The following is a 13,616-nucleotide window of genomic DNA, read 5'->3' as shown; positions in this document are numbered from 1 at the left end:
CTCCAGTTCTGAGCTTAGCACAGGCAGCCCCATGCTCAGTCCAACAGAACCAGCCTGCCAGGCTGTCGGCAAGTACTTAAGGCCTGGGACAGCAAGAGAAGAGAGGAGAAGACACCAAGGCCGAGTGCCCTACGAACACCCAACCTGCTCTCCATCATTTAATCACTGGACATCTCAATTCCAGGTTTTCTACTCAGCCTAAAAGAATAACCAGATTCTCTGTAGTCCCCTGAAAACATCACTTCCAATGGCCCTTTGTGTCTTTAGTCTCAGTCTTCCAGACTGTGCTTTTTCTACTAGTTGCTCTTATACATGAGGTCAGTAGCACTCCTCCCCCGTTTCTGCCCAGGGGAGAAGTCTTGTCTTTCCAAACAGACCCTTCCCGGGATTTACAATGTAATGTAAGCTGGAACTGCCCTTCCAAATATTGCTTGTCCAGTTTCAGGTACAGATAACCTGACCATTTAAATCTGCAGAACCTTGGAATAAAACACATTTTTCAATACTTTCACACAAAGACTGAACGCAAACCAGAGTAATACACAAATGATCTCCAAGGCCATACTGACAAAATTGTGATTAGACTACATACAACACATGGTAGCTTGCCATACATTTAGCAAGTTCAAACAGGACACAAAACCACAGTCAGCTGAACACAGAAGAGCTCTTGCCTGGTGTCTCCAGTGAGTGCTGCTGAGATGAGAAATTACACAGCAGATTTAACCGTGTCATACTGAAGGGAAACCTACATCAGCAAATCCTCACTGCTTCCACTTTTTTTTTTTTCAATATATCCTTAGTGGTTACTAGTTTATACTGAATTTTTAAGGATTTATCTTGACAACTTAGAAAAATACACTTGTCCTTTCTTGCTTTGATTCAGGTAGTACACAATCATAAAACTGAATGTCTTTTAAAAAACGAAAGTCCACAGATCCCATTATGGAAGGTTCCAGGAATCCCATCCCAGGTAATGATCAAGGTATCTTCAATAGCTCGAGGAGTGCTCCAACTGCTCCAAAATAACCCTGGAAAAAAAAAACAACAAAACAAAAACAAAAATAAGAGCAATTTTCCTCAGATTTATTTACATTACTATACGATTACAAGTGTTAAAGCCAACAATGCCTAATTCCTGAGCTCCCACAAGGCCAGACTGGAAGCAGGGAGGTACAAGGAGCTCCCAGAATGGGAAAGGGGGTTGGATATACAAGACACTCAACATTCTGGGCATGTCAGACCACTTGATAAGCGAAAAGCCAGAGCCCACACAGGGAAACAACGGGAGCTACAGGTGCTAAGAGGCCAGCAACAGCCCTTTTACCTCTGGAAAAAGATGGTACCCGGGCTGTGTCTTGGGAATGAGGACATAAGAACCAGCAGAGACCTGGAACATTTCCAGATAACTAAGGAATGAACGTGAGATTGGGCATGAAGTCCAATGAAGCCAACAGGCACAGGTCACAGAGGGTGAGGGCCTGACTGGGTTAGGGGTAGAGTGAATTCAAGACTCACCTGAAGAGCGAGATGACAGAAGGAGAGAGGTTTAGGTACTTCCCAAGCATCTGGTGACACCACCCACCCCGAGAACAAGGACACAGGAGCAAGAGATGCGAAGAAGGAGGTTGTGTTCCATAGAGAATGTGGAAGGTTTAGGGTGCCCAAGGCAGCCAAGCAGCTGCTCCCAGCTGGTAACTGGATGTTTGGCTCTGGAGCGGGGTGGAGGCCAGGGCAGCAATGGCACAGAGGCAGGCAGCAGAGGCAAGGATGATGTGGCGGGGAGGGCGCAGGCCAAAGGGGAGGCCTGAGAAACAACAGAAGCTCCTGAAGGGAGGGCACAGGCATGAGACAGAGAAGCAGCAGCTGGAGGACAAATGCCATACCATCTCCAGAAGTCACTGAGGTCAGATACAACCAAGACAGATAAACCAAAAACAAAAAAAAAGATTAAATTTAAAGAAAACAAGACAAAGGCAACAATGATACAAAAACAATGCCAGCATGAATCAGAAAAGAATACAAGGTTTCCAAAGCATGAGCTGCAGTATGAAAGTACTAAGAAAAGGACTGAGAAAAGTACTAAGAAAAGGACTGAGAAAGACTGTGGGAAGACCCTGAGAGACTTGCCTGTGGATTTAGAAGACTGTACTAAAAGTCTCTTAAATATCATAAATGTATTAGCCCTGGTAGTGCAGTGGTTAAAGAGCTCGGCTGCTAACCAAAATGTCGGCAGTTCGGATCCACCAGCCACTCCTTGGAAACCCTATGGGACAGTTCTACTCTGTCCTATAGAGTCACTATGATTCGGAATCGACTCAACGGCAACGGGTTTGGTTTTTTGGGTTTAGTCTGTCTTTCAAGAAAAACTTCCCCAAGAAACATGGCCGAACAAGAGGCTGAAGCCTGCCCTGACTGCCACTATTTCGTGGCCACACCAATCTGTGTTATGACAGGAGGCCAGAGAGTGCAGGAGTGACACAGCTGACCAAGACCCTGCAATGTTCCAAAATGCCCAATCATAGCTGGAGCATACAGCTCAAGGCTGTTCATTTTATATTTAGCTATGTATTTTGTTTATGTGGTTTTCTGTATCTGTGCTTTCTTTTACAATAAAAAAAAAAAGAGAGAAGAAGTTAAGTTTTGAATTCCACTGAAGACCTAGAACCTATTTATCAAGTAAAAGATAGGATACTATAAGCTACTGTTAAGATGAGAACAGTAAAGAATGGAAGAAAGGCTTGAGAAGAATTCATACAAAGCTTTCACAACAATGTTAAGCTGACTTCAGTGTAAGCACAGGAGAAAATTCCAAGACTCGAAGAGCCTAAAATGATCCAAGTTCCATAAATGCAGAGATCAACACTAGAGTCAGAGGCCTGAATGCCAATGGAAATAAAAAATAAATGGACAAGCAATGCGAACCAGAGGAGAAAATGAAGCTAGTGGGCAAGAAGAAAAACTGTAAACACATAATTTCAGAAAGGGTTTATAGCTATTATGATATGAAGATATAAGTGAAAAAAGGGAAGTTAATCTAAGAAACTAATCTCCATGTTCTGCTAGGAAAAGGTTCAACAAGAGGTGGAAATCAACAGGAAGAAAATTCCACTAAGTTATAACAACTATATTCAAAATGAGATTAAATGGGGTTTCTTTTTATTCTAATATAAAGCAAAATAAAATAGGTCAAAGATCGAAAAAAGCAAGCTGTGTATTACAGAAAGACTATGCAAACTGACAACAGCAACTCCAAAGATTAGACAGGAACCTTAGGGGTCACTGGGTTTATGTTAATGGGGAAGGAACAACTCAGAAAAGGAGGGTGAGAATGGTGGCACAACCCGAAGAATGTAATCAGTGTCACTGAACTGTACATGTAGAAACTGCTGATTGGTGTATGTTTTGCTGTGTGTATTCTCAACAACAACAAAATAAAATTTTTTAGAAGAAAGATTATGCTAGCGAAGGGTAAGACAGTACACAATACTGGGGAAGCCAGCACAACTTGTATAAGGAAGCTCCACAGACACATCCAAACTCCCTGAGGGACCGAACTGCTTGGCTGAGGGCTGTGGGGACCATGGTCGCGGAGAACACCTAGCTCAACTGGCATAACGTAGTTTATAAAAGAAAATGTTCTACATTCTACTTTGGTGAGTAGGATCTAGGGTCTTAAAAGCCTGTGAGCAGCCATCTGAGATACTCCACTGGTCTCACACCTTCAGGAACAAGGGAGAATGAAGAAAACTAAAGATACAAGGGAAAGAATAGTCCAAAGGACTAATGGACCACAACTACCACAGCCTCCACCAGACTGAATCCAGTACTAGATGGTGCCCAGCTACCACCGACTGCTCTGACAGAGATCACAACAGAGGCTCCCAGACAGAGCTGGAAAAAAATGTCAAACAAAATTCTAACTCACAAAAAAAGACCAGACTTACGGGCCTGACAGAGACTGGAGAAACCCCGAGAGTATGCCCTCCGGACACCCTTTTAGCTCAGTAATGAAGTCACTCCTGAGGTTCACCCTTCAGCCAAAGATTAGACAGGCCCATGAAACAAAACGAGACTAATGGGGCACACCAGCCCAGGGGCAAGGATTAGAAGGCAGGAGGGGACAGGAAAGCTGGTAATAGGGAACCCAAGGTCGAGAACATGTCATGGGGTTGTTAACCAATGTCATAAAACAGTATGTGTACTAACTGTTTAATGAGAAGCTAGTTTGTTCTGTAAACCTTCATCTAAAGTACAATAAAAAAAAAAAAATAGCTTTTGAACATTACAATCAAAGTTAAACCCCATATCATACAATTAGAAAAATAAAAATGAAGTACTGCAGCCCACTTCACCTCTCCTTCAATGCAGCATGAACTACATGCCCTGTGTAACATAACACATAGCAAGAAATAAGTCAACTTACCTCGTGTTCTGAAAAAAGTGCTTTCAACTGCCCCTTGGACCAGTAATCCAAAGCATATGCCAAAAGTCGCATGGCGATCGTATTAATTCTCAAGAAATTTCCAACAAATACCACCTGGTTAATGTTCTGGGCACATCAAAAAAAGGCATTTGTATTAAATATGACAAACCATAACTACTGTTAAACAAAGTTTTATACTGATTAGTAAAAACAATTGAGAGACCCCAATTCAAAAGAAGGAAAATGGCATGATTAGGCAAATTATATAAGAAACATAATAAACCAAACCCACTACCATCAAGTCAATTCTGACTCACAGTGACCCTATAGGACAGAGTAAAACTGCCCCATAGGGTTTCCAAGTCTGTAATCCTTTATAGTAGCAGACTGCCACATCTTTCTCCTGCAGAGCGGCTGGTGGGTTCAAACCACCAACCTTTTGGTTAGCAGCTGAGTGCTTAACCAGTGCGCCGCCAGAGCTCCTTAAGAAACATAACAGGTAGGGAAAAAAAATCAACCTCACTAGTGATCAAAGAAAGCAAAATTTTAGACTATTAAGTTGGCAAAAAACTGACATTCTACTCTCAACACACTGGTAAAACTTCCATTCATCCATTGCTGAAGATGATCTAAACCAGCACAGCCCTTCTGCAAAGCATTATGGCACTACACATCAAGATTCATAAACACAGTCATATTCTTATCAAGAACAAAAGAATATATCAAAAATAAAATTTCCACCAAAGAACAGCTTCATGCTTAAGATTGCTTACTACGGAGTTAGCATAGGCAAGCAGCCAAATGCCTAGCACTAGGTGAATGACGTGATGTAAAAGAACTCCATCATGAAACAGAGCCATGAAATTTGTATGTTAAGTAAAAACATAAAATGGCAGGTACCAACTAAAACATTAAAATACATAAGCATGGGAAAGGGAACATGCAATAAAGGTAAAAGTAGTGCTCAGATATTTGAATGAAAACATGTTTTTCATTGTTTGATGCTGATACATCTTTTTAATTAAAAATGAGACAATCCCTTCTGTAAAAGGTTTCTTTTCTTTAAGCCACATACCTATGTTATCTATTTAAAAGAATAATTAATTTTAAATGAGAATTTATAAATAGGGATAAGCTATAAAGCTGTACCAACTGGATTCTAGGTCCTCCTTCCCCAAGGGCAGCCCATTCTTGGTTCTTTCATAGCCCTGTACAATGCTGCTTGACCTGAATGCTACAAGGCAGCACTGTAAAGAAGCTGAAAGCACAAAGATGCAGCTCTGCAGAGCTGGAGGTGGAGCCAGGGTGGGCACTCCTCTGCCCGCTCAGTCTTCTCCCAGCTTCAATGACTTCCTCTGGATTCCATCCCAGAGACTCCAGAGCTCAACGATGAGCATGAGTCTAGATTCAGCATCATTACCCATCATCACCACCCAACAGGTCCCATCATCTGGGATACTGGCTACCTTCCTCTACTTTTTCCTCAAAACATACAATTTTACTTCTAGATAGTAGCACTGTTCATCTTCAGGAAGAAAGAAAAAGGCAATTAAGGTTAATCTCATTTAAAGACTTTTAACTTTGCATTGAAACAAACTCTACCCAGTAGAACATTTAGGCACCGTTCTGAAAAGACAGACATGACACACAAAGTGGGGCCCACTTAGCAAGTTCTGCATTTTCCTCAGAGCAACCAAAGAAATCCATGTCCCCTTACTTCATTAAGGGCACACATTCGTGCTATTGAGCCAATGTTGTTGGTGATGGTGATCAAAGTTGCTCTGGCAAGGTCCTCTTTACTGACAGCCTCTCGCTTCTCCTTGCTCATCATGTTTCCAAAGCTGTGGAGGAAAAAAGAAGATTCCTCATTGCTAAAGCAAAGGCAACATAGCCCAAGAGAACTTGAATGTTACTTTACTAGGACAAAACTGACTTCTACACAACATTGTTCAGATCTTCAAATTTTTTATGACAAAACAATACAGCATCTGCTCAAAGAGAAATGCAGCTTCAAGTAATGCCCGCAAGTGTTCTGAATAAGCAGACGGCTTTCCCTGTGGTTGCTACTGAAGTCTAGCTTTGGTACCAGAAATTCACATGTTCGGTAGCAGATCCCACTATAAGGCACCACGGCTCCCCATGGAACCAGGGACAGTTCCAAGAGGACAGCTTTAATTCATCCCCAACTACACAGCTGTTCCACTCAGGGGGTCACATTCACATCTGGTAAATTGCTTTATCAGAGCAAAGCAAAGCATGGACAGCTGAGTCCCAGGGTGAGCTACTTAAAAAGTTTCAGAATTCCATGTAAAGTAAAATACGTCAAGTACTTGCCAGCAGAATTCCTACATTAATAACAACCATAACCAGCAACACAAACTCAAAACCAATCAAACAAGGAAGTTATCATAAATGAGTGAAAGCTGCAAACGGAAAATGAAATCTACAGCACTTACTGCTACTGTTGTGTGGCATCAAGCCAATTCTAACTCACAGCAACCCTACAGGACACAGTACAACCACCCTACAGGACAGAGTACAACTACCCTACAGGACACAGTACAACTACCCTACAGGACAGAGTACAACTACCCTACAGGACAAAGTACAACTACCCTACAGGACACAGTACAACTACCCTACAGGGTTTGCTAGCCTATAATCTTTACAGGAGCAGACTGCCAGGTCTTTTTTCCCACAGAGCAGCTGGTGGGTTCAAATCGCCAAACCTTCGGTTAGCAGTCAAGGGCTTAACCACTGTGCCACCAGGGCTCCTCGCAGCATTTACTAAGTGCTTAAAATTAGTAAACAAACACGTATACATTAAGTGTCTTTTCTATTATTAAAAACCATGTGCTCCAATATATATACAAAAATAAACTGTATTTACAAGCCATTGGCCATTCCAATTCTCTCCACCATCCCCTGCAAAGATAAGGAAACCAAAGTTTAGAGAGGTTCATTGACGTTCCTAGGATCACACAGCTGGCTAGTGGCAGAGCTAGGACTACAATCAATTCACGAATCTTTCTAACTCTCAAATTAGAAAGGCACAAATGCTGTGTCAATACTTCCAAGATGCCCATCAGACTTCCCTCAAAAAAAAAAAAAAAATCAATTGTGTTTCTATATACCAGCAATGAGCAATCCAAAATGAAATTTAAAAAAACAAGTCCATTTGCAATAGCATCAATGAGAATAAAATGGTTAAGAATATATTTAACAAAAGAAATCCAACACTGTACACTGAAAATGACAAAACTGTTCAAAGAAAGTAAGGATCTAAATAAATGGAAAGACATCCATCTTCCTGGATCAAAAAACTTAATATTGTTAAGACAACAATACTCTCCAAATTACTTACAGATTCAACACAATCCCTATCAAAATTCCAGCTGCCTGTTTTGCAAACATTGACAAGCTGATCCTAAAGTTTATATGGAAACGCAAGAGAACCAGAATAGTCAAAACAATCTTGAAAAAGAAAAAAGTTGGAGGAATCATACTTTTCAATTTCAAAACATACTACAAAGCTACAGTAATCGGGACAGTGTGGTCCTGGCATAAGAACAGACATATAGATCAATGGAATAGAATTCAGAATCCAGAAATAAACCCACACATTTCGTGGTCAACTGATTTTCAAAAAAGGGTCGAAGACAATTCAATGGGGGGAAAACAGTCTTTTTAACAAATGGTGCTGGGACAACTATATATCCACACGCTTGAAAGAATGAATTTGGACCACTATCTCATACCATACACAAAAATTAACTCCAAATGGCTCATAGACCTAAATGTAAGAGCTAAAACTATAAAACTCAGAATAAAACACAGAAGTCAATCTTTGTGATCCTGGGTTAGGCAATGATTTCTTATATACAACACCAAAAGCACAAGCAACAAAAGAAGCTAGATAAATGGACTTCATCAAAATTAAATAGTTCTGTGCATCAAAGGACATTATCAAGTAAGTGAAAAGAAAACCAACAGAAATCAGAGAAAATATTTGCAAATTTTTGTATCTGGTAAGGGACTTGTATCCAGAACATGTAAAGAATTCTTACAACTCAATAAAAAAAGACAAATAATCCAGTTAAAAAAAAGAGCAAAGGATCTGAACAGGCATTCCTCCAAAGAAGATATACAAATGGCCACAAGCACATTAAAAGATGCTCATTTTCATTAGTCATTAATCCAATGCTATCAAATTGATTCCAACTCATAGTAACCCTATAGAACAGAGTAGAACTGCCCCCATTGGGTTTCCAAGGCTATAATCTTTATGGGAGCAGACTGCCACATCTTTCTCCTGTGGAGCAGCTGGTGGGTTTGAACTGTCAAACTTCAGTTAGCAGCCAAGGACTTTAAACACTGCGCCACCACGGTTCCTTCTCATTAGTCATTAATCCTGAATACCCGTTGCCATCAAGTCAATTCTGACTCACAGTGACCCTACAGGGAAGTGAAAATCAAAATTACCATGAGATACCACTTCACGCCCATTAAGATGGCTAATACTAAAAAGACCAACAATAACAAGTGTTGACAAGGATGTGGAGAAATTGAAACACTTATACATTGCCGGTGGGATTATGAAATGGTATAGCCACCTTGGAAAACAGTCTGTCAGTTCCACAAAAGGTTAAGCAGAGTTATGAGAAATGAAAACATACGTCAACATAAAGAGCTGTATGTGAACATTCATAACAGTATTCATAATAACCAAAAAGTAGAGACAACTCAAATGTCCATCAGCTTGATAAATGGATAAATAAAATGTGGCGCATCCACCCAATGGAATATTATTCGGCAATAAAAAGGAATAAAGTACTGATTCATGTTACAACCTGAATGAACCTTGAGAACATTATGCTAAGTGAAAGAAGCCAGTCACAAAGGGACCACATATTGTATGATACCATTTATCAGAACAGGCAAATCTACAGACGGAAAGTAGGTTAGTGTTTGCCAGGGACTAAGGGTGAGGGAAATGGGCAGTGACAGCTAAGGGGTACAGGTTTCTTTCTGGGATGATGAAAACCCTCTGAAATTGGATTATGGTGATGGTTGAATAATTCTGAAAATATACTACCAGCTGCCATCGAGTTGATTCCAACTCATGGAGACCCTACGTGTAAACCCTGTACTCCACAGGGTTTTCAATAGCTGATTTTTCAGAAGTAGATCACTCAGGCACGAGAGGGTAGACCTGAGCCACCCTTTCGGTTAGCAGCCGAGCACACTAACCATGTGCACCACCCAGGGACTCCATAAATATACTGTTGTTGTTAGGTGCCATCGAAGAATATTAAATAAATATACTAGAAACCACTAAATTGTACACTTTAAACCAGGGCTGTAGCCGGTTCGTTCTGGTTCAAACCCCTGCTGAGAACTGCCTAACAAGTTCCCAGGCAATTCTAATGCTGCTCGTTAGGGACCAATTCTGAGAACCACTAGTAGAGCAGTGGTTCTCAAAATTTATTATACATCAGAATCACCTGGGGACGTTATTAAACTGTAGATTCTGATTCAGTGTATCCGGGTGGAAATGCAAATTCTTAGCAGGACTTCGAACCAGAATGAACTGGTTCAAAGCCCTGCTTAAACAGATTACTCTTATAGTATGGAGCCCTGGTGATGCAGTGGTTAAGAGCTCAGCTGCTAACCAAAAGGTTGGTAGCTCGAATCCACCAGCCACTCCATGGAAACCCCATGGAGCAGTTCTACCCTGTCCTATAGGCTCACTATGAGTCAGAATCAATTTGACAGCAATGGGTTTTATAGTATGTGAATTAACTCAATAAAGCTGTTAAATATTAAAAAAAGAGATATGCTCAATATTTAATATTTTATTCCTGTAAATTCTAGAGCATACACACTCCCTTACCTCGAAGCCACAGCCCAGCCTGGCAGTCCAAATCTCTCATAGTCTCCTCCATAAATGTCTCGCACTAGTTTATCCACTTTAGTGCTATCTCCACGAGATGCCATTTCCAGAGCTTCTTCAAAAGTGGTACAGCCAGTAAGAAGACAGCAGAGACCAAAAAACGTTCCTCCTCCAAGACTGGGATTAAAATGAAAATGCAGTATTATAACATTAAAAAAAAAAAAAAAGGCCGATCAGTGAAATAAGAAGGTAACATTTATGAAGCCCAAAACCATATTCATATACCAACCCAGACCCACCAAATCATACCATTGCCACCAGTAAGAAGTCTGTGAAAAGACAGTAACAAGACGCTTGAAGACAAATACATATTTATGTGAGCCAACAAGCAAAGTGGCAAAACGCAGGGCCCGACTCCTGGCCCTTGTGCCCAGTGCAGTCTAGGTGTCTGCTGTGTGTGAGGAGCCTCAGGGATGTGATCAGCCCATTACACCTGGGGTCATGCTGTCATCTCCTCCCTTACTCTCTCCAAGCTCATGCACTGAGTCATTCTCATCCAAGCACCTTCTCACCCTGGTGCATCAGCCTCCTCTCCTTACCACAACCCCTCCATTAATGTGTTTTCTCCCCTAAAATCATTCCTCTTATTTTTAACTCCCACGTTTGAAAATGTTTATCCCATTCCCCAATTCGTTTTTCCTAGTGATCTCTGATCCTTGAACCAAAACAGATTCATTCTCACCTTCCACCTTCTCCTGCTCCCAGACTACCCTTCCCCATTTTTCTATTTATCAGCACCTCAACTTCTAGATCTCACACCATGTATTGCATGTGTGTACACATATATAAAATCTGTACAAGTTTCAAGGTGGGGACTTTGCCTTGCCTTCTCCTCATTAGATACTACCTAGTAGCTTTAGTTACTCTGTAAACACATATCACAAGCTATCTAAGGGCAAGGATATAAGCTCAATGAGTCTGCTGATATTTTATGAAATAACTATGGTAATGAAATCTTGAGCATCAGAGGTTAAAGTAGGTCATGAAATAAGAATGTTCAAACAGAAACAACATTTGTTTGCATAATCCCAGAAAAAAATTAAACCTTTTACATTAAGTTTAAGAGATATTAATACCTGAAAATTCAAGTTTTAACCCATTATATTAAGAATAAACAATGACTTTTTTATAAAAGAGACTCACCTGGTACCTGTGACCCGCTTGTAATTATCTTTGGAATATACTGCTAAGATGCTAACTCCTGAGCCAATGTTCACCAGAAGCAGAGGGTACGGATTTTTCAAATCAAACGGTAACTTCTGACATTTTTCAGAATCAGCAGGATTTTCAAAGTAATAGCACGGTGACCGTCCATTGAATCCAACTGAGTCAATATATAAAATCCCTTTTATTAAGCAATCTAGTTCATCACATTTGAGAAGCTGAAGATCACCTATCTGTAATGAAATAAGAATGTATTCAGACATTTTAACAAATAAAAATTCCATTTAAAAAGGCATACCCTTCTACATTAAACAGACCAAAAAAGCACATATGGATGTGTATTATTTGTGCATGTTTTCTAGAACAGATGTGGGGATAACAACCATAGGACAGACTGACAAGACTCCTACTCCCACAAACCCAAATACATACACTCTACATACAAACCACAGCAGCGGCTGGAGAGATGTGTCAAAAAAAAAAAAAAAACAAGTGAGCTTTTATCAACTGGTCAGCTGCTATTAGGCAAAATGAGGTGGGTGCCCAGCTGAGGTCACATCCTTATCAGAAAGCAGACTTTAAGAAATCCAAGTGACGGTGAGCACACGGTGACATATGGTGGGAGCCACAAGGACTCTGACATCTGCCTTCTAAAAGACTATCTTCAATGCTATGGGCAGTAGCAAAACACGCTACACTTTATCATTTAATAACTTGAAGCCAAAGGCTGAAGTGTCTGATTAAAAGATAAAATTTTTGCTATTTAAACTGTTTACAGTCTCTTGGGAAGGGAGGGCATTTTAGCAGGATCAAAATTTAAACCATTTTTATCCATCTAATTCTATTTAAATAATTAATAAAGGAATGATTAAAGTACTGTTCCTATTATGGAACACTGTACAATTAAGAATAAAGAGGATCTCTATGTACTAAAGTGGGAAAAACTCTAAGACGTGTTAATCAAAAAAGGTGAGAAACATGTTATAAAATACAATCCAATTTGCCAATTTTTTAAAACCGTGTGTTTATACGCATATATGTGTCATGCATAGAAAAGTATTAAAAGATACATACTCTTAACGGTGGTGACTTTGGAGAGATGGTAAAAGGAACTTCCACATTTCACTCTATGAACTTATAACCTGTTTGAATGCTTATAAACATATCTACTCAATACAAGTGGTAAGTGTAAAGATGGCTCAACCCCTAAAGCACCTATTTACGGCCAAGTTTAGCCCTGTAGGTTCTCCCCCTTATGTCTAACTCAATTCCCGTATGATTACACTTGGTGCCATCACGTCAATTCCGACTCACAGCAACCATACAGAACAGAGCAGAACTGCCCTATAGGGTTTTCGAGGAGCTGCTGGTAGATCTGAACTGCCAACCTTTAGGTTAGCAGCCAAACTCTTAACCACTGTGCCACCAGACTCCATATGATTATACTTACACTCAATTTATTCTGATTCACTGCAGAGATGATAAAGTTAATAGGTAACTTCATCTCAATCCTTAATTAATTTAATTCATCCCTAATTAAGAATATTAAGTCATTGAAAAAATGGGGGAAAAAGAGGGGATATTAAGTTACCTCTCTACTGACCACACCCTACCCCCTTAAGTGTTCATAACTGTCCTGATTTCACCTAGCCTTGCCTTCCATGCCAAGATGAATTCAATGTTGACTTCCTGAATCTTGACTCTCAAATTGCTAACATTTTAATTCAATTTCTGAGCCAAATCATTTTCCAAGTAGTTTTTTGCCATTATATGTCAGAAAACCAATTTCTCCTTTTACCATTCCCATAATTCTTGTTATCCTGAGGTGTCCTGCTGTGCTGTTTTCCTAATAACTCTTAGAGTGGTTGATATATTTAGATGACCAAATTCATATATAATTTCACTAACCTAAGTTACTCATAAAGTAAGTGTAGCACCAACAAGCAAACTCAATATAGTGTGAGAAAATCTAATTTACGTTTAAAAAGAACAGGGTAAACTCAATATTTAAAACATATTTCATGGTGGTTCATTAACTATCAGTCACTGCTAACACACAAAAAGGATATGCTA

General features: G+C 40.0%; 1 protein-coding gene across 2 annotated transcripts in view; it reads right to left on the bottom strand.

Annotated features, from left to right (window-relative positions):
• Nucleotides 1-547: 547 nt before the first annotated feature.
• The window catches only part of PANK2 (pantothenate kinase 2), a 30,145-nt gene continuing 17,076 nt past the window's right edge, over nt 548-13,616 (bottom strand). For both annotated transcript variants that reach the window (XM_012557471.2, XM_023737516.1), the window contains exons 3-7: nt 11,523-11,776; nt 10,320-10,496; nt 6,144-6,267; nt 4,427-4,552; nt 548-1,031 (exon numbers count right to left, since the gene is read on the bottom strand). In XM_012557471.2, coding sequence (XP_012412925.1) covers nt 981-1,031; nt 4,427-4,552; nt 6,144-6,267; nt 10,320-10,496; nt 11,523-11,776 — 732 coding nt within the window. In that variant the 3' untranslated portion in view covers nt 548-980. The remainder of the gene's footprint in view (nt 1,032-4,426; nt 4,553-6,143; nt 6,268-10,319; nt 10,497-11,522; nt 11,777-13,616) is intronic.

Source organism: Trichechus manatus, unplaced genomic scaffold (assembly GCF_000243295.1).
Source record: "Trichechus manatus latirostris isolate Lorelei unplaced genomic scaffold, TriManLat1.0 scaffold00104, whole genome shotgun sequence".
Lineage (NCBI taxonomy): Eukaryota > Metazoa > Chordata > Mammalia > Sirenia > Trichechidae > Trichechus > Trichechus manatus.
The sequence above is the reverse complement of the archived record's forward strand: the minus strand, read 5'-3'. Positions and strand labels throughout refer to the sequence as shown.